At 39.5% G+C, this 21,935-nt stretch overlaps 1 protein-coding gene across 4 annotated transcripts in view; it reads right to left on the reverse strand.

Annotated features, from left to right (window-relative positions):
- DIPK1C (divergent protein kinase domain 1C) overlaps positions 1-21,935 on the reverse strand; it is a 27,640-nt gene continuing 5,705 nt past the window's right edge. Inside the window, exons 2-5 of one of the 4 annotated variants that reach the window (XM_039334393.1) lie at positions 21,642-21,733; positions 10,252-10,926; positions 3,081-3,245; positions 2-1,199 (exon numbers count right to left, since the gene is read on the reverse strand). In XM_039334393.1, coding sequence (XP_039190327.1) covers positions 945-1,199; positions 3,081-3,245; positions 10,252-10,926; positions 21,642-21,659 — 1,113 coding nt within the window. In that variant the 5' untranslated portion in view covers positions 21,660-21,733 and the 3' untranslated portion in view covers positions 2-944. Of the gene's footprint in view, positions 1,200-3,080; positions 3,246-10,251; positions 10,927-18,485; positions 19,169-21,641; positions 21,734-21,935 lie in introns of those variants that run through there. The other 3 variants (XM_039334391.1, XM_039334392.1, XM_039334394.1) reach the window with 3 other exon arrangements.

Here is a 21,935-nt window from a genome sequence, read left to right on the forward strand (position 1 = left end):
TTTTAAAAACCACTTGGAAAAGATTTGTCAGATTTTGGCTAAAATTTATTTCATTTATAGCCTGCAAACTGGGAAAGAAAGAAAATATTAAAGACAATAAGAGATTGGCAGGAATGTTGGAGAGAGAGAAAAACAGTGTTTGATCATTGGGTATTTGTCCTTCATAAAGTTGCTAGTTAATTCCATCGGTATTGCAGCATCGTTCAAACAGAGAACATAACTTGTGGTCCAGATATAACAACAAAATGACATTACATTTATTCTCTACATTTCCATCACTAAACTTTCTTAATCTAAATAATTTGACCTAATTATGAGCAACAAGGAGGCTATAACTGATATATTTAAAAACTGCTGTTTGTTAAAATATGATACACTTTCTTCACAAAGATCTCCATTGAGCATGTTAATTAAATACTTAGCCATCCTCAACTATTCCACTTTAGAAATAAAATTAAATTACTAAGCTGTTCTATGATTTGACTCTTGTATTAGTTTGGCTGATATGACTGCTTTCCACATTTCAGAGAGATTAATACAGCTAAACTTGAATTTAATGGACCGATTGGGGAGAGAAGGGTACATTTGTTACTCCCAATGCCTGTTAAATACAAAAGTACATCTTCACAGTCATTGACATCACTTACATAATGACATCATTATGCAAATGATATAAATTGTTGTATCATAAAATTAAGATAAAATTAGTGTAAATTTAACTCTCTTATACAAACAACTATATGCAATCAACGTGTCTGTTATTTCAGAGGAGCTGTCCAAATAGAAATTTGGTCCACTGTATCCAAAGTCTACCGAATATAGGTCTGTTAAATCAGGATTTCATTCCAATATATATGCAGCAAGCTCAGTTGTGGTTTTCAAAGTATAGTAAAATAAAAAAGAAGTAGAAAATAATTTAATTCAGCAACAGCAATAAGAAAAAGCTATGTTTCCTGGGTAACCATGACTGATGAATCTGCTAGATTAGATTTTTGAAGTTCCTTTTGACTGGCTTGGAGCAAATTGTATAGCTGAGAAAAAGAACTTGCAGAATTGCTCTGCATGTTGGAAATATCCTTGCTCCTTGGTTGTGCACAATCATGCACTGCCTGCTGTAACTGCAGCTGCATGGGAAAGGAAATGGCTGATCCTCCAAGGTTTAGAGTGAACCAGGGCCGAAATATTTTATCACAGATGACCTATTGGAAAAGAAAAAAAAACAGAGTCTTGTACTGAAGAATCACATGAGATCACATGAATCACAAGTTCAGTCCTGTTGCACTTTGAAATTTATGGATGTATATATATATTTTATTTATTAAGGCTTCTGTGCTGTTAAATTCCCATTGGCTCTATATGGCTCACAGAGCACCACAATAAGGACTATAAAATAAAAATCTGACACATAAACAGCACACAGACCATGGCAGGGCCATTCTGTAATGAGATCTTGGTTCAGAGCAGTTTTTATACAAGTGACCCACTCTGCTTGGGCAGAGAAAAATCTATGCACTGTGTGGCAAGAGAAACAACCAGCAGCCAGCCCCCCAAGGATTTTGGTTGTGGCTCCCAGCCCCATTGGAGGCTAAATGTGATCAGTCTCAGGGGTTTTTGCTTTACTGGGAAGGTGTGGAGATTTAAGGAACTTATTAACTCCCCTTCTCCTAGACCAAAAAGTTCAAAATCTGTTGGCTCCACCTACTTCTATGTTGATGTTATGATGCCCCCTGATGAGACCCAAAGACCCAAAATTTTACTCCCAGGCAGGAAAGTTCCCCACCCCATTTCTCACTAAATAAATCAATGCAAACTTTCATCTGGGCAAAAGGATGGACTTCTGGCATCTAAATAAATTGTATTGCTCTGCACTGGAGGCAGGTTATGCTTTAGGTTTTTCTTCCCTTCTGGCTGCTGACAAATTTCCCCACTGCTTTATTTATCATTTATTTTAAAAGACTTATATAGTTGCCCCTATTGTAACTCTAACCCTGGCTGATGCACAAAACAGGAAAAAACAGTACTCCACACAAGCATAGGAATAAAAACTCAATAAAAATTTATTCTGCCTACTCCTCTCTTGGGTAAACACTTAATACAAACTCAAGAAATTACTCTGAGGAAAACACAGAAGTAGTTTCCAATAAAATGAGTAAGAACATGATTAGATTAATATATTTAACCTTTACATCGATTGTAAAATGTGAGACAGTGAGAGCCATTTTGACCATCCCCATTCAGAGCAACACCTCCTTATGAAGTGTATCCATTCACAGAAGAAAATATATAGTATAAGAACTGGAAGTAAGAATAAGTGATGTGATAATAAAGTCCTCTAGCTCTTTTGTAACTGAACATTAAGGGCATAAATTGCTTTTGCTTTTCCTATGCAAATACTGTGCATAGTCATAGTAGTAGTAGCCCATTTTTACCACATACACATAGTTTGACTCCTTATTGAGAGTGGAGCTATATGTTGTTATTGTGGAAAGGCTACTAACATCACTCCTGTGGCAAATTCTTCTCCTTCCATATTGTAACATCTGGGACAGTGTTTCTCAACCTTGGCAGCTTTAAGATATGTGGACTACAACTCCTAGAATTCCTCAGCCAGCATAGAATTCTGGGAGTTGAAATCCACATATCTTAAAGCTGTCAAGGTTGAGAAACACTGCTTTAGAACAACTTGCCAATTATACATTATCTCACTATGAAATGCCTAGCTCTGTGTTCATCATCATTAGCTACCACTGGCACTGTGGTGGAGGGATGCTACATCAGATGTTGACAAGACAGATGTTATTGCAGAGATTAGAATAGTAACAGAACCTGTTAATTGTTTTCCCTAAAAAGTATGACAAGATATGACACTGCATGATCTGTCTGTGATCTGTCTGGGCACATTTATAGCTATATCTTGAAGTCACTACTTGGGACTTCATTCACCTAGTGATTGTGCTGATGTGTGTGAACATGCCCAGATGCCGGTCATGGATACATCATTTTAATCAGTGCAGTAATTAGGATTTTAAAGCAGAGGCATGCAGCCACCTAAATAAAAATATTTCTACTTAGCCACTCACTTGAAGGTTAGTATTGGCTCTTTCTGCCCCACATTTTCCATTCTTCAGATCACATTTGGAAAAGCAATCGAAAAAAACACAGTCTTCATCTCCTGAGCAGTTTTGTTCGAGGATGTCTCTCATTTTAGGTTCAAAAAAGGCCATATCTACGTCAATGGCAACCACCTGCAATCAGAGCAATGCATTTAGGTTGATTTAGTCCAAGCCAAAACTCCATGCAATTTTAGGGCATTTAGAGTTCTGAGAGAAAACAGTGCAGAATAAATTCAAGAGAAAATGAGAAATTACACATGGGACCCATGTTGCTCACTGCCTCTGAAACTCAAACTGACTGCTCTGTAAAAGAAAACATAAGTTTTCCTTGGAAAGCATGGAGAAAACGTGAGCCATGTAATTATTACAGTTCTTTAAGGACACCCTGAGCCTCTGCAGCTGGGGAGAAGCAACTAACAAATGTGCAGGATTTCCCCACCTGAATTTGTATAATGACATCCAAGTGCATTTGCTGTCATTTTGTCATAACTTACTGCAAATGCCACCGAAAACCATGTTTTTCTTTTATTTCATCAATGAAATAAAAGTACCTTTAGATACTTTTGCAAAAGGACGGACATATCCAAGAAAGTGAGCCTTTCTCAGTGATAGAAAACTTATTTTCCATCCAGAGATTCTTGGGTAAATTTTTTTTGATATTGCCCCACTATTTTCCAGAGCTGGATGAAACCCCAGAGGTATTTCTTTATTTAATGGATATACAGTAAATGCAATGGTCAGAATGAGTCAAAAGTTGCCAATGAACTCTGGAGGTTTACTCCATTCAATGAGCTTCAGTACTGAAAGAAACAAAATATTTTGATTACAGCGAATCCTCGACTTACTACCACAACTGAGCCCAAAATTTCTGTTGCTAAATGAGCCATTTGTTTTGCCTCATTTTAGAACTTTTTTTTGCCACAGTTGTTAAGGGAATCGCTGCTGTTGTTAAGTTAGTAACACCGTTATTAGGTGACTCAGGCTTCCCCATTGACTTTGCTTGCCAGAAGGTCACAAAAGATGATCACAAAACCCTGGGACACAGCAGCTGTTATAAATATGAGTCAATTGCCAAGCATCTGAATTTTGATCATGTGACCATGGGGATGCTGCAATGGTCATGTGAAAAATGGTCATAAGTAACATTTTTCAGTGCCATTGTAACTTTGAATGATCACTGAATGAATTGTTGTAAGACGAGGACTACCTGTACTTCAAAGTGTGTTGGGCAGAGGGTCAGAATTGGAAGCCGAATACCGATATGGCTGCACATCTGAATCCAATGGGACTTACTTGAGGGTCTGAAGGATGCTCTCGGTTATGGACCTAATAATAATGTATAGGACACAACCTTGTTTATACAATTACTCAGTTTGAATCTAGACAGTGATGAATCTAGTTCAGGGGTCTTCAAACCTGGTCCTTTTCTAACTTGTGGACTTCAGCTCCCAGAATCCCTCAGCCAGTGTGCCTGGCTGAGGAATTCTGGGAGTTGAAGTCCACAAGTCATAAAAGGGCCAAGTTTGAAGACCCCTGACCTTGCTAGTTTCATACTAGGTTCTAGATTAGAGAATTCTCAAGCTAATTTGAATTTCTTATCCTCAATCCAAAGTATTGCTCTTATACTGGATTTGCATGTTCTTCTTAAGTCATGGTTTGATTAAACATGATTTGCTTGTGAGTTATAACAGACTAACCTATAAAATGGAATCACAGCTTCTATTGGCTGATTTCATGAAAAAACTTAACGGCTCATACAAAAATCTATCCTTGATTATTCATGTCAGCATTTACAATCGGTGAGAGTAATTTATAAGCCAATGTCAGTGGAGAGGAGAAAGTATTAATTTCTCACTGTTCTGACACAGAGTTAAGATGCGTTGTAAAGCTGGGTCAGACAGATAAACTCAATAGAAATGATTGAAAAACAGATAAATATTTATTCAGAGAAATACTTGCATTTACGTTGGTTGCTTCTTCTGTATATTACTCATCTGTTCATTCCCATAGGTGAGAAATTAATACTTTCTCCATACCAATTTCTAACGTGGAAATGAGGTCATCTGGGTCCTGTGGTAACTCCATGCTGACTCAGACAAAGACATTCCTAAACTGGCTTGTGTCCAGGAAATCCTGTGATGCCCTTTAGAAACTCCTTCCACTAACCTACTAACATGCTATAGCTGACTAGCTAAAACTACATTACCCATAAGCCAAATCTTAGGAGACAGCACTTAACCCAATAAATGCCAGATATTCTAACATACAGATACATGCTCTAGTCAGGTTTACCACAGTCCAGAAGACTTCTACAGCATAAACTCAGCCCTGCCATAGTTAAAATTAGCAGATTTCCAGGGTAAACCTGTACTTAAAAGTCCTGCTCCCAAGATGTACCCTTTTCTGATACTATTCACTGGCAGCACATGACCCAGGACATCCATGTCAGTCTTTTGTTGGTTTTTTTCCCCTCCCAAAGAAAACTTGCCTATCTCTAACACCAATGAAATCATGAGTTTTAGTCATGGCAGGGGAGGTCACACAAACACATTTATCATTTCAGAGAGTCATGGAATACAGAGTTTGCAGACTATTGCCCTAGAAATTAGCTGATGAGATCATTTAACCAATATGTTCCAACAACATATTGATCCACTTTCTCCACTGATCCAGTTAAGCATGTTGTATGAACAAGGCCAAGATGACGTTAAAAAATAGTAATGGAGATGACTGAGCCTGTTCCAAATATTACTGGTTTCCCAGATTTGTTTATTGTATTTCAATCATTTCTAGCCCTCTTTGTCAGAGGTCCCCAACCTTTTTGGCACCAGAGACCGGTTATGTAGAGAGAGGTTTTTCCACGTACCAGACGGGGCGTGGTTTTGTGTGTTGCCTGCATCCCGGGGATGGGGCTTTGCTTGTTTGTGTGGCCCAGTTGCTGGCATGCCGTGGCCCAGTACCGGTCCACGGACTAGGGGTTGGGGACCCCTGCTCTATGTGATATGCTCTGTGAATTTTTGTCTTTCAATGATCCGTATCAAAATGAAAAAGAAAGACAGCAGATGAAGAAAGCACATCTAAAATCCCATTAGCCTGAGTGACAAGGTGAAAGTCCTGAATTTGAAACTTTCTTCTCATTTTCCTGAACTCCAAGAGAAATTGCACATTCCCGCTCCCTTCCCTTCTTTGAAAACAGCCCTGGGCTTTCCACAGGTTGATGCAGGCACTATCAGGAACATCATTAATTCTTCACATCTCCTCTTATGTTTGCAACTTCTTTTGAGTGTCTCTTTCATCAAGAAACTTCTAATGGAAAACATTTCCGGCTCATTGCCTTTTGTTTCATATATTTTTTGGAATGCAAGTGAGCGGGTCACATTTAGATTGTGGTCTAAATATTATGAGAAGGCTAATCTATAACTCAGAAGCTTCATAGAAATTTCTTTCATATTCAGAAAGCAATTATATGCAGCATTAATAAAATAACCTTTCTCTCCCTTGGTATCATGCGCTGGCCACTTCATTAATTTGTATTAGCAAAACTGGCAGATTGGTCTGGCAGTCCACTCAGGGCAGCATTTGGAACAAAATTACAGGAAGCCCTCAACAAAAACATTAACAGGAATTTGAAACACATTCTAGGCTGACTATTCAAAATGCCAGGCAGATTGTCATATGTTTGTCAGATTCCTCTTCCCCAGTCAAATCCCATGCATTTTCTTCTTATTATTTTTTTATAAATGACTTATTTCTCTTCCCTTTTCCAAATGCCAGCACAGGGATTGCTTTTTTATCTCAGTTATTTCATCCACTGCTTCAGTATCTTTTTGACACCAAGAAATTAATATCAACAATAAATTAAATTGATATGCTCCCCACCTCCCTGTGAGTCAAAGACATTCCTGTTCTCTCTGACATTTCTATAACTTTTCATTTGGTTTAATTTTAACAGAACGGCATTTTTGGTCTCCTGCACTATTAATTATATTTTGCGATTACACCACAGTATTCTTTTGCTTGGATTATATGCACAGAATCATTTAATGTTTTAACTAGAACTGTAACTTGCTTGGAGAACTCCGGTTACTAAATGGAATTGAAAATACTTTTAATACTAATAGGAATAATAATACAAAACTCTTCTGTTTAATGGAGTAATTTGAGTGAGAGGTGTCTGTCACTTCTAAATGTTCACTATGTCCAAAAGTATGTCATTTGTGGTCTACACAGACATGGCCTACATTATTTGCATTATGTCAATATGCAACTGACACAGATTATCTCATTTGCATCAATTTACATGAAGATCTCAATAAAAAAATAATGTCAGTTAGCACAAATGATCTTACATATAATACAAATGAAGTGTTCCATCCAGATCTCTTTGGATGCAAAGACTTGTCAATTATTTCCAAGAGATGAAGCAGAAAGTTTGTCCTTTACATCTGAGGTCTGCAAAGTGGAAATCTGGTTAAGCTGACGTTTTACTGAATTTTCTGGGTTTTTTTTTCCTCCCACCTCCTGCAGTCATTTTGAGCTTGATACCTTAATACCTCTTTTCTAATTTTTGCAATGAACTGCAATTGTAAACATTTCAAAGTTTGGGGGGACTTCATTCTTTTCTTGAAGAAAGACACTATCCTATGATGCATTGCAGCTGCATGTGTGTGGTTTGGATAGATATGCATGATTTACAAGTGAGATGAATACCAACATTATTGCAGCTGAGTCAGCACTGTGTATCTATGATGTTGAGCAATGGCTAACCGTACCGACAGTGGCAGGAGCTAATGTCTTCCAGTCACTTGGAAAGAGTCCTGCATGCATAAAAGGGCATTCTGCAATGATTGTGCTGGATTTGAGTAAACATATAAGTATAATTAATCTAGGAAAAGAAAATCTGTTCACCACTTAATAATTCAGACTGTCTTATGGTCTAAGAAATAGAAAACTGAATTACTCCTAAGCCTTTAAGTCATGTTAGCATTGGACTTTCCAGTGTGGAATTTTACACAGGTAATCAATCCTTGACTTACCATTGTAATTCAGCTCAGAATTACAGTGGTAAATTGCTTCAGAGAAGAATCAAGGCATCATGTGACTTGAGCCAATTTTTCAACATTTTTTTCAATGGTCATGAAGAGAATTAATTTTCCCCAATTAGCATTTTTTTTTGCCAGAAACCGTTAGTAAATTAATAAAGGAGAATATAGCTCAGGATTGAAACGAGCGGGTCTCTGAGCTTGGTTGTTTTCTTGCAGATATTTCATTACCCAAACTAGGTAACATCATCAGTGTTGGTCTCCTGGTTTTGCCTCCAAGATGGCCGTCGGCAAACACCAAACTCCACTGAATTTTCCTGCTTCCTGCTATTTCATTTTCCTTTCTTGGTATGCTGACTGAAAGAGGAGATGTGAACGAAACATTAATGTATGAATGTATAAATCCTGTGTGAGTGTATGAATGGAAGAAAGTATATGGATGAGGCAAAGGAAATTGTACTGCGGACAAGGTATTAATAGATGGAAAGTGTTAAAATGGAGATAAACTAATGGGTATGTAATTGTAGGTGTATTTGCCTGATGGATAGAATGGGAAACAGCCCAAGAAAAGAAGCAATTTAAACTACAGTACATTGCTGGTTTTCCCCATTAATGGATAGGTTGCTAATGTTTGTACAAATGGATCAATGCATGTAGAAACGTGTGTTGTTACAGAACAGATAAATGAGGAGAAAGAAGAGCCAGTTGCCTTCATCCACTCTTGATTTTGACTTCATCCATTTGTGGAATTAACACTATCCATCACTATTATACAGTATAGGCTTCAGCCACTGTCATCTGTAGGCATGTGACTATAACACACATCCCCCAACTGCCACCCAGGCGATACATTTAAGATTTATAATATCTTTGGAAAATGTTGGAGACTGGGATTTCTGTCTCCAAGGAGATGAAATCTACAAGTGAGAACCTTCAATCTTTTTCACCTTCATAATTACCTGCTTCTGGTGTTGGAGCTCCAAGTAATATTACTTACAAAACCAAATCCCTGCCACTTTTGAACAAGTTGACAGATTTTGAATTCTTTAAATATATGTGGAAACATATATAGGTATGATGGGAACCCAAAGTGAGAAAGTTTAATGACTATGTAATGCTGAAAGTGAGCGTGCTTGGTGTGTGCGTGGAGGGGGAAGAAAGTCCAAGTGAAGAGTAAGTGTGGTCAGATATTCAGATAGAAGGCAAGTCTGATCTGTTGCAATCTGAAACAGAAGCCGAGCAACGTTTTTGAATAGCTTCTACTTATTCAAACTATCATTAGTATTTTTGTAAATGACTTATACTATATATTCAAGAACAGGGGTGTCAAACTCAATTTCACTGAGGGCCGCATCAGCATTGCAGTTGCCCTGGGGGGGCGGGTGGGTGTGGCCAGAGTGGATGCAGCCTAATGGATGGGTGTGGATGGAGTGGGTGTGGCCTACTGGGTGGGCGTGGCCAGTTCTACATCATTCGCATCAAGGGGGGCCTGGGCAGGAGTGGGACAGATCTGAGGGTCTCTGGCAGAAGGGAGTGGGACTGGGGCAAGTGCCAAGGCATGGTCCACTGGGGCAAGTGCCAAGATGGCCACCACAAAATTGTACATTGGCTCCCAGCTGGCCTGGGCCAGGACCAAGGCAGTGGGGGCCGTTCTCTCACTGTTTCCAGGATGGCTTCGCGGGCCACATGAAACCACTTTGCGGGCTGCATCCGGCCCCCGGGCCTTGTGTTTGACATGTCTGTTCAAGAAAAAAATGTAGAACAGTATAGGAAAAGACACTCTTACGAATGCAGAATATTAGAACAGCACAAAGGTAAAGGATGGAGTTTTAAATAGCAAAATTTCATTGTCTACTCCAATATATAATGCTGGCAATATTTAGAAAACTGTTGCCTTGCTCTCAACAAAGAGCAAGACTTTTCCTTGTTATGACCTTATTACCCTGATCATAATAAAGGCAGTGTTTATAGGTCAAAGTCTGTCATGCATAAGTCTTCATAACAATCCCCAGTCAACAGGCTGGTGCTCACATCTTTCATTATCTTTCATCATAATAAATTCTATATTTAGTTATGAAAAGCTGGGTCTAACTTACCGTCAGGTCACTTCGGATGGCAAAATTTTCTGGTTTAATATCACAGAGATGAAGGGGATAAGAAAAGTCATCGTCAAAATGATTCACCATTTCCAAGAAGCTGATTGCAATTTGAATTATGGCTTTGGCTTTGTTTTTAATCCCAGAAAGGGAAGCACCAAGAGCATCTTCCACAGAAAAAAGGGTACTGTGCCATGCATGTCCAGCTGTCAGATATTCCACAGCATAAAAGTGGCCACAAGAACCGATAACCCTTAGAACATGTTTACTGATGTCCTGCAAAACACTGAAATAAATGTACTCTTCCTGTTGGAGTAAAGACCACAAACTAGCTAGCTGTGCTTTCCAATGTGGGCCTCTTTTCTTCCACAAAGGCCCCACAGTTTTGTTAGGAAGTTCCAAGCCCAATGTGTTCTTGACTTCCAAAGCAATCATCAGAAGCAGGTCCGTTTCTGAAATTCCCTGTGATTCCATTTCTTCCAAAAAGGCAAGGCCACGGTAGCTAGAGAATATTTCATTTTTTGATTTTAGGATCACAGGGCGGCCTCTCCAGTCAGCTTGAATGACCTTCTTTCCCTGGTCATAATAAAGGCAGCGTTTGTAGGTCAAAGTCTGGGTCACACATAAGTCTTCACAAAGATCCCCAGTCAACATGCCCATCCTGTAGTCAAAACACTGCAGAAAAATGGAAACAAACAACAAGGCTAATGGTAGGAAACTAAAATTTTCCAGGCACTTTGAAAATCATTTATTCTTATCCTGAAAATATAGTTTTCATCCTGTAGGAAGCAAGGCAAACAAGGTGATGCTGAAATAAGCAAGAAAACTATGAAATAACTATAAAAGAAATAAGCATAGAAAGCTATGGTTGCCTCATTTAAGGCTAGTGCTATGATAACAAGCTTTGCCCACAGTATATAATAAATTGTTTCTCATGGTAAATCATAACTGTTGTTTTCTCTCTGTTTCATGGTGATGGCTCAGCTCTAGACCTCTGTAGTTTAGAGCTGATCTCTTCGCTATTCACCATATAGTTAAGAGTTCAAATCCCATAGAGAGAACGAGCTAAAAACCTACTTCTTCAGAAACATACTTTCATCATATTTAAAATTGTCAAAATGTTTGGGTTTTGTGTACATGATGTTGAAAACCAGTGATTAATATATAAATATTAGTAAGACATGAGTGAAAATATGGGCAAGATGCGGCCTTCTTGTTGAACCTCCATTAACTCCAAAGACGTATGTTGCAATCCAACATTCTTCTATCCAGAACAATGGATCCTGGTTACCTAATATTGTGCAATGAAACACTGTGGGATGAAGCTGAAGTCATAAAAGTCAGGGAACACAGCTCTAATTATTTCATTACATTCAATACAAATTTCACATGATAAAAAGTGAATATGAACTACAATTTGTGTTTGTTCCTTACAAAGCACAGCATTCGATCTATTATATGTTACAAAGCCTAGTAAATGCAGAAACCAATGATTAAAAAAAAAAGATTAGATCACAGCACCAGGCTCTGTCTTTACTGTGTTATTAAACTGACTTCACGTCCCTAACAAAAGGAATGGAAGCTGAATATATTTGTGGGGTTTATACATTCCATAATTCATGATTGCAAAGCTTAAAAGGAGATTTAAAGTCTGTAGTTATGTGGTCATTTCAAATGTACAGAAGAAACAAAGAGGATTTCCCTTGCCAGTCCCTTCTTCCACTCATAATTGTTTCCATCCTTCCCTTTCTAAGATAGGCATAGGGAGCCTGTATAACCACATCCATTCAGTCCTTCGAGAAGCGCAGCTGCAAAAGTTTATTCTGGGCACATCTCTGAAGGAGACACTCATTATTAGAAGATGCCAAAAATGAAACAATCAGACAGAAACCTTATACCAACTTCCTTCCTGTTTTTCTCTTACTTTCCTTCTTCCTTTCAGTCAACAACTTCCCACCTACCATTGCATCAGGCTCCTTCAGAAATGCTTACTGCACAAAATGCAAGATAATTTTTCAAACTTCTCCAGGCCATTTCCAGATGGAACTTTCAGTCTGTTGTATTCTTTCCTCAGTTCTTTCACTCTAGCCACGTGCAAAGTTGTATACATCCATCTTAGCTAGGAAAACCTATTTAAGTGTATTTTCCAATGTTTTCAAATTGGAAGACATGACTCCAGATTATTCCAAGAACAAATCCACATACCTCACAACTCTCTAGAGTCAAAGAGGTTAAAAGGTCTAGAAATCCTGTAACCAGACCCAAAGAATGTGAATAATGTAATGCACACATTTTTTTAAAAAAATGGCTTAATAAAGCATAATATAATAAGTGGACATAATATACACATATTAAAACACTTAAAACTTTTTAAAATATCTAAAGTTAAAAAGTTTCATATTTACTTCTGTATCAGGATTTCTTTTTTGCATGCAAGCATTCTAAAATTTTATTTATATAATAACCTTGATTTTTCATGAAGATATACTGTACATTTGTGCAAATAAAACCCTAATGAGACCACACCTGGAATACTGCAACCAATTTTGGTCACCGTACTACAAAAAAAATGTTGAGACCTTGGAAAAAGTTCAGAGAAGAGCAACTAAGATGAACCAAGGCCTGCAGACTAAAACATATGAAGAACGGCTGCAGGACTTGGAATTGGCTAGTCTAAAGAAAAGAAGAAATAGAGGTGACATGATAGCAGTATTTCAGTATTTGAGAGACTGCCACAAAGAAGAGGGGGTCAAATTATTCTCCAAAGCACCAGAGAGCAGGGCAAGAAACAATGGTTGGAAACTAATCAAATTGAGAGAAGCAAAATGGAATTAAGAAGAAAGTTCCTAACAGTAAGGACAATTAACCAATGAAACAGCTGGCCTTCAAAAATTGTGGGCGCTCCATCACTGGAGGTTTTTAAGAAGAGACTGGACAGTCACTTATCTGAGATGGTATAGGTTCTCCTGCTTGAGTGGGGGCTGGACTAGAAGACCTCCAAGGTCCCTTTCGGCTCTATTCTATTCTAAATAGTATTATATTAGTAGGAGTTCTACTAGTAGCTTCCCCAGTATGTATTTAAAGTAAAGTAATCAATAGAAGGTTCTAAAACAACTTTTTCAGCTTTGGGGAAGGTGTGTAAGATTATACTATTAACTGGACAGGAATTCCAGGACTTTAACCCAAACACATTTACTAAAACAACATAATAGTTTTTCCCAAATATTAAATATAAGTAACAAACAAATGCAATAATCTTAAATAACTACTTCAAATTACAAGCAATTAAAATCAGCAAACCTTTTCAGGGATTAATCAGAAATTGCTGAAATTACACTGTTCGGTTGTAAGACAATTTGGTTTCTTCAAAGGCAATAAAACAACTGGCTTAAACCCAAGCATAGCACTGTCTTATCTGGCTTGTGAATAAGCAGTAAATAACTTTCCTCCTTTTGAAATCAGTGCAGAGGCAGGCTCAAGGATAAATGCAAAATGCATCTCTCAAATCAGGCCCAATGGCTTCAGATCCTTTGGGGGCTATAATTCAGCTCTGTGAGAAATGGGAAATATCCCATATCTCAGAAGTATCAAAGTTTCCTAGCTGCTTGTCAGAAAAAAAAATAGTATTGTTGCCAATAGAAGAGAATATTTATAATTCATGGTTGAACTGGGGGTCCTTGGTGCTCTAGATTGTTTTCTTGCAAACGTTTCATTATCCAGCTAGGTAACATCATCAATATTGTTCCATTTCCACAAAATTGGCAAAGCTGCTGCCACAGCATAGTATTTGCTGTAGTTTGTTATGTATCACACAAGGGGCATTTATAGTCATCAATTGGTAGTTAACATAATAGAATAATATCTATTAAAGTTACTTTTCCATTGGATAAAGAAAACAAGAAACAGAGCTTAATCTGTTATTTGACTTTACACCTTAACACCATAGCAGTTCTTAAAATTAGGTAAAAACAACCTCAGATGAACAACACATGCCCTTAACATAATTTTTCCATGTGTAATGGAACAATTGTGAAACATAGCAGATAACATTTGCTTATAAAAATGTTTACAGTGACAAAGGTACATGGTACCGTGATGGCGAACTAATGGCATGTGTGCCACAGGTGGCACACAGAGCCCTCTCTGTGGGCACATGCGCCATCACCCCAGTCCTAGGCCTTCAGCTGGGTTTTATAAAACTTTTTTGCTTTAGGCCTCCGCCTCTGTGTGCAAAAAAAAAAAAAGGTTCAATCAATCAATCAATTTCAACTTCTTGTGGGAAAAAAAAGGTCTCGCAAAGTTGAAATTGATTGATTGAACTTTTTAGTCCCACCCAGTCTGCCGTTACCACTGCAGCCACACCCACCCAATGAGCCACACCCACCCAATGAGCCACACCCACCCAAGGGCCACACCCATCCGGCACCCAACAATACATAAGTGGGTTTTGGGTTGCAGTTTGGGCACTCGGTCTCTAAAAGGTTCCCCATCACTGGTATATAGTCTGGTTACTTGAAGGACCACCTATCTCCTATAACATCTGCCTAGCCAATTCGGTCCTTGGCACACTCCAGGTCCCTTTGATTAAAGAATGTAATCTCTCAGGATCCCAAAAGCACACTTTCTCTTTAGCAATGCCTGCCTCTGGAATGAAGTTTCCCTCAGGTATGGATGGCCTCCAATTCTGCCGTTGTTTAAAAGAGCTGTGAAGACCTGGCTCTTCACCCAGGTCTCTGGCGAGGGAGACTGAACTCCTCCCTCTATTTCATTTGGGCTGTCATGCTTGCCATCTTTTATCTTTTATTGATTTTATTTGTAATTTCTTTGACTGTTGTGAGCTGTCCAGAGTCATTGAGAGTCAGGTGGCATACAAGTTTAATAAATTATTGTTATAACCAATCAAGCAAATCCAATTTAGCATTCAGTTTAACACCCTAGACACCTTGTTTAGGAACAAAATAATTCATTGTGGAAAGAAATGGAAATAATGGAATAACTAGCTAGTTATTTAAGTTCCCTGAAGATGGGCTCCAGCACAAGTCTGAAAGCTCAGAATACAAAACCTCTGGTTCCGGTGACCGATCCAGATTGGATCCTGCAACATTATCCTGGGACACATATTTTCGCCTTCATTCATAATGGAATAACTGTTTGACTTTATCAATATGTTGCTCTATATTATATCATGATATATTATAGATAACACAGAAGAATCTTGCTACTTTTATCACAACAAAGAAATGGAACCAGCTCCTAAAATCTGTCTCCACAGTTGCTAAATTACTCTTTTGCAAAAAAAAAAAAAAAAAATCAGATACATCGCATGAAATAGATTACAGTTGGGAAAAGCAAAATAAATGCATTGAAAGTCTGCCCTTTTATCTAAGTCCAAAGTTGATTTTACATCCCATTAGGAAATGTAAATTCTTGTCTGTTTTGAGTAAGTTTTAGTCAGCTGAGTACTCTGTCTTGTTTAATTGACACTAACAGTTGCCTAGGAGGGAAAAAATGCCATTGTAATGGCAAATGCTTTTCAGGCAAGATACTGTTTTCCTTAATCAGCAGCCTGACTCCTTCCCTTCCTCACCCTTTCTCCTTTCAAAATCCAGGCAAAGCTTCATCAGCATGGACCATAGTACTTGTCTCCTTTCGTGGCAATATATTCACAAGCCTCCTATTCAGAACGTCAAGCGTGTTCGGGAGTTCTTAGCCAGCTCTGCTCAAAAGATTCATTCCTGATCTTATTTGGGTTACCATTTAGCATTGTGAAAAAGTAATCAGTTACATTTTGGCAGACTGGAGTGGAAGGGAAGGACCTGCATACCGTAAAGCAGAGAAAGCAGATAGTAGAGAGCCATTTATTGGAAACCATCTTACTTTTTTTTATTAAGTAGTGCATGCCTTCTATCTGGCAACACATGTCTTTCTTGCTTTTTTTTTTAAAAAAAGGGGGGGAGCAGTAAAAGAAGGGTCCAACTCTTTCACTGCCCACAGGGACAGTGCTGAAAGTAATGAGAGAGCCATTGCATAAGGTTAAGATTTTTAAATTATTAAATTATTAGTCATTGATTATGTAATTATGGTCATTGTTATGCAGTCATTAAGCAGGTCATCACGTGAGTGCATTTTTACAACCTTGATTAAAGAATGTTGCAGTTATTAAGCAAGCACAGCGGTTGTTAAACAAATCCATTATACCCAATGGACGTTTTTTTCCGGAAACCAGAAGTAAATGCTGGAAATCAGCAAAATATGCTGAAAATTGTGGGTCATAGGAAGCTTCAAAGCACCCACAATGCGATCATGTGACCATAAAGATGTGTAGCTATCAGAACTTTGTAATCGGGTCATAAGTACCATTTTGGAGGACCATCTTAACTGAGTGTTCCCTACATGACCAGTTGTTAAGCAAGGACTACCTATCTTACTGACTTATTATCAATATTTTATCTCCTTATCAAATCTATAGGCTCCCTTCTAACACAGTTCTCAACATGACTAACAGAAATGTCCATTCTCCAACAGAACAAAAACAATACAAATTTTGAATGGAAGAGATGAAGAATAAGGAAAAGTGAAAAAGAAATAAAGCAAAAGAAATAGAGAGAGAAAAATTAGTAAGAAGTGGCTTCCAATCTTCTTAGCAGCAGCTACATTTATATTTTACCCTCTCTCTCTAAGGTTACATCATAATGTCCTTGTTTCCATAAGCAACCCTTAAGCAAAAAGTCCATAAGGGGTTTCCAGTCACTAAGAGCACAGTTGCTTTTAACATAATTTTTATTAAAATTTTTGAATAAGAAGATAAAAATTAAGGCAAACTAATATAAAACAAGGAAGAAAAAAGAAAAAGCAAAGAGAAAGCAGAAAGTGCAAAAAAAGATAGAAATATAAGTATAAATATATTTTAACCTCCCTCTCTAAAGTTACTTCATATTGCTTTTCTTTTATAATCTACCCTGTCTAATCATCAAAACCACAGATCACAAGTTCATTTTTATGCAAAAAGGCTTCAGCTTTCTCTAAACAAGCAAGTTAATTTTGCCATCTTTGCTAGTTCTGTCATTTTCATTTCTCTTGCAAACCTGATGAATATACATTTCTGCCCACAACTCTTCTAACAGTAAGAATAACACCTCCCTCTTAGAGTTAATAGCTCTTGGACAGTTTTCCATGGAGTAAACCCAGTTTTCCATGGAGTAAACATGAGCCGCATCCCATTCTTGCCATGCTGCATACCTTACGCTAATTCTAGGATATCCTAGATATTTTTATCTTAGAGCAGACATTTAGACCAGGGTGTCCAATCTTAGCAACTTTAAGACTCATGGACTTCAACTCCTAGAATTCCTCAGCCAACCACTTGTGGAATTGAAGCCCACAAGTCTTAAAGTTGTCAAGATTGGACACCCCTGATTTAGACTATGAAGCGCTCAATTCACGCAACATGTACCATTTATTTAACACATTATCATTTATGTCATGTCTTATTCCCACGGAAGGACATATGACTGTCAAGCCATTTTCCTATATCAATTTCACATCAACCCAGTAAAGTGCTCTGGGTTCAGAGTTTAAGATGGCTGTGCAGTGAATGAATTGTGTGGCTGAATGGAAATTTCAGCCCAGATTTGCCCAATTATATTCCAGCTTGTTACTCTTCTGAAGTGTTGGCTGGAAATTCTGAGGACTGAAAAGGACTATATCTGGACTAGCCCAGCAGGGAAAGCAGACCAGGCCAATACACTAACAAAGCATTTCTATACATTAAGGTGATGCTGCTTGTACAGAAATTTACAAAAGGCACCCCTGGCTGTGACTCTTCATTTTAGACACCTTCATAGGGAGAGGGTGATCCAGAAGGGTAATGCCACACTTCTACCTTGTTGCTTTAAGACAGGTCCAGGTCCAGATGTATCTTTCTGGATTAGAGTTTTGGAAATTGTGACACAACACATCTGGAAGATGCTAGGTGCAGGGAGGCTCTCTCAGGGTTATGGCCACCAAAAATGATTCTCACTGAACTCTGGAGGAAACCCATTGCAAAGGCAAGTCGCTGGGATGATCTTTAGGGCACATCTTGGCCCTGAACAGCTGGAGCTTAAGCCTGCCGGTTGGGATCTCGGAGGCGTCCTTTGCCAGGGCAACCCTGATAGGTCACCGACCCCATTTGGGGGCTGCTCCTGAGGGCAGATCCCACTTCCTGCCCCCTCCACTCCCTTGCTGCGACCTACCAGCTTCGCCAGGATCCGGCGACTCTGCTCGTCCGTGCATCGCCCCGAGAAGACGCCCCCGTGCGCCAGGAAGAAGAAGGCGAAGAGGCCGCCCCCTACTGCCCAACACACGCCCCAGAAGAGGCACTGCGCGGCGGAGCATCGCCGGCAGCCCAGCCTGGCTCTCAGCAGCCGCTTCAGCCGGGGCATCCTTCGCACCGACGGCCGCTGAGCTTCCCGCTTTAGCCAGCGCCTCGGCAGCAGCAGCAGCAGCAGCAGCCGCCGGCGGCATCCATCCTTGACCTCGGTTGAATTCCGATCCGCTTTCGAAGGCGTCCCCCGGATCAGCCGGAGCAAAAGCCAAAGTCTGCAGCTCGGCTCCCTTCAACGCACGTCCAACGCAGCCGGAGCCGCGGACCGGCAGACTCTCCCTCCTTTCCCGGGCGAGCGAGCGAGCGAGTGCCCGCCAGCCCCGAGGTCCCGCGCCCCAGGCCGTCTGCGGCTCTCCCACGGCTGCAGGCGCCCACGACGCGCAGTGCCGGCGAGCCGCCGCGGTGGGGGACTGGGCGCTCGGGGGGAAAGCGCAGCCTTCTCGAGCCCCGGCCACGTAGTTCCGTCTTCTTCTTCTTCTTCTTCTTCTTCTTCTTCTTCTTCTTCTTCTTCTTCTTCTTCTTCTTCTTCTTCCTTCTTCTTCTTCTTCTTCTTCTTCTTCTTCTTCTTCTTCTTCTTCTTCTTCTTCTTCTTCTTCTTCTTCTCCTTCTCCTTCTTCTTCTCCTCCTCCTCTTCCTCCTCCTTCTCCTTCTCTTTCTTCTTCTCCTCCTCCTCCTCCTCCTTCCTCCTCCTCCTTCTTCCTCCTTCCTCTTTCTTCTTTTTTTGTCTGCCACGGCTCTAAGACGGGTTTTCTTCGGCGGCTCCTCTCGCCCGACAAAGTTTTCACGTGCCGGGGGTGGGGGAGTTGGCCTCTGGAAATTCTAGACAGGCTGAGTGACACCTAGAACTTATTTGAATATCCCTAGAATAATGGGACTATCAAATTAGATACACGACAAATGAGTTAAACTGGTTCTTCTTCAGACATAGCTGTTACTATTACATGTAGAATGCTAGCTTGGTGTAAGTGATTAAAGCACCACAATAGAAACTCAGAGATTCAGAGTTCTAGTCTCCCCTTAGGAACAAAGCTAGCAGGATGACTTTGGGCTAGTCACTGTCTCTCAGCTCTAGGAATAAGGTGGCAACGGTAAAGTACTTCTGCAATCTTGCCAAGAAAATTGCAGGGACTAGTCCAGGTAGTTCCCAAGAGGGAAGACTAAAACTCAAAGGTGCGCACATGCACGTACAAACACACATTATAATATTTAGTATAACAACTACTTGTATAAGATCATCTGGGAGCCACATTGGGGCCATAGATTGCCTACCCTAATAACAGGAGTCACAGTGTCACAGTTGTCACCATATATCTCTATGAGTCTTCTGATTATTATTATTTTTTTACCTCCTCTCTTTATGGGCTCACTAATTTTACTTTTCTGTTATCTAGTATTATTTAGTATTCCTGCAACCCAAATGCAATCCAGATATTCCTCCACTTATGATCACATTTCCACTGCTGAGCAAGACATTTAAGTAAATTTTGCCCCATTTTATGATCTTTCTTGCCACGCTGGTTAAGTGAATTACTGCACTTGTTAAGTTAGTAACACAGCTGTTAATCTGTGAATCTGGCTTTCCCACTGACTTTGCTTCTCAGAAGATCACAAAAGGTGATCACATGATCCAGGGACACTGCAATCATCATAGGTACATGCCAGTTGCCAAGTGTCTGACTTTTGATCATATGACCATGGGGATGCTGCAAGAATCATAAGTGTGAAAAAACGGTCATAAGTTACTTTTTTTCAGTGCTGTTGTAACTTTGAACCATCACTAAATAACGGGTTGTAAGTTAAGGACTACCTGTAGCCCTATTGATGGGACTCACAAAGTGGGATGTAAAGTTAAAAGCTCAGTACCCTCTGCCTTAATAGTACATTTTTCTACTCTCTCTGGACTAACCTATTCAAGCTATTGGGGAAATTGTCATCCATAAGAGGCTGTTTCTGCCTTACTGCCAGGAGTGAGTTAAAATAGATTTTTTTTCAAGCCTTTCAAAACCAACTTTGCTGAAGGTAAACAGGAAAAAGTCCACAGGCTAAATCAAACAAAACTCAATAACTGCAGGTAAGATGAATGCATTTTAGCAGAGATGAACAGATCGGATCATGAGGACAGGGCCTTGTCCCCGGATTGCATCCGATTTCAGGGCATTTTTTTTTTCCTCCCTCACTTTTTGTCAATTGAAATTAATGGGGCAGTAAATAGGAGAGTGAAGAAACTCCAAATGCTAAAATCACTCTTGGGAAGCTATTTCAGCTTACTGCCTTGAAGGAAAATTATTGATCCGTCTCATCATTCAAATGCTGAACCATCATTTAGATGGAGTTTCCTCCAGGAAGACAGCTGACCAAGGCCAGGACTATTAAAACCCAATCACGACTAGAGATGGCAATAAAACAGAAACAGAAAACACTCCTTTTGTATTGCCGTCAAGCACTCCTCTGAATTTTTACAGATCAGATCCCTCAGACCTTTCACTTGGGGTAGTGGACATCAGGAGAAAAAGAGAAACAGAGAGAAAAATAAGGAAAAAATATACAACATTTTAAAGACAGACAATAGATGCCCACTCTCACACAGCTGAAACCCACCACCACAAACTTGGAGTCCCCAAGTAGATCAACCAGATCCAAGCACTTTATTTATATAGCATAAACTAAACATAAACTAAAACAAAACACATTTTTAAAGGTTTTTAGAGGCTTTTCTGAATGCAGATGAATCCATTTGTGCTGGTGTCAGAATTCCCTTGCTGCAGGAATGGAACCTGCTAAAATCTATGTTGTGCACTTAAGTATTCTACAACTGTCCCTTATGTCTAAGAATCATGGGGGGGGGAGGGAAGCAGGGGGATGAAACCTAAAGAGTAAAAACTGTTATGGATGAGGCAAAAGACTTGGCAGGAGGAACAGAAAACAAAAGCTCCACTATTCACCCTCCATATGCCCTGGAGGCTGAAGCGGTCCTATAAATGACTCTTCTCTATTCCCTTCCCCATGGGTAGGGTCTTTTACTAACCTCTTCACCTCCTTTCATTCCTTGTTTTCATTTGCAGTCAGCATGCTTACTCAGCACCAAAGACTTTCCATCATATTCCTTAACAGAATAACCTTTAAGGGGGTGAATGAAATAAAAATGCAAATGTTATAAAATCAATGCAAATCAATACAAGAACAGATACCTGGGGGGGGGGCGGGGAGAGTTCTTTTACCAAACTTTAGCTATATCAGAATGGGGATACACGTGTCATGTGCTGATCAGGATTTTTTTCCCCTCTTTTCAGGTTTTTTTTTTTTTCACTTTCTGATTTTT

This window comes from Crotalus tigris, unplaced genomic scaffold (assembly GCF_016545835.1).
Source record: "Crotalus tigris isolate CLP2741 ecotype Arizona unplaced genomic scaffold, ASM1654583v1 scf7180000017630.2799268, whole genome shotgun sequence".
In the NCBI taxonomy this organism is placed as follows: Eukaryota; Metazoa; Chordata; class Lepidosauria; order Squamata; family Viperidae; genus Crotalus; species Crotalus tigris.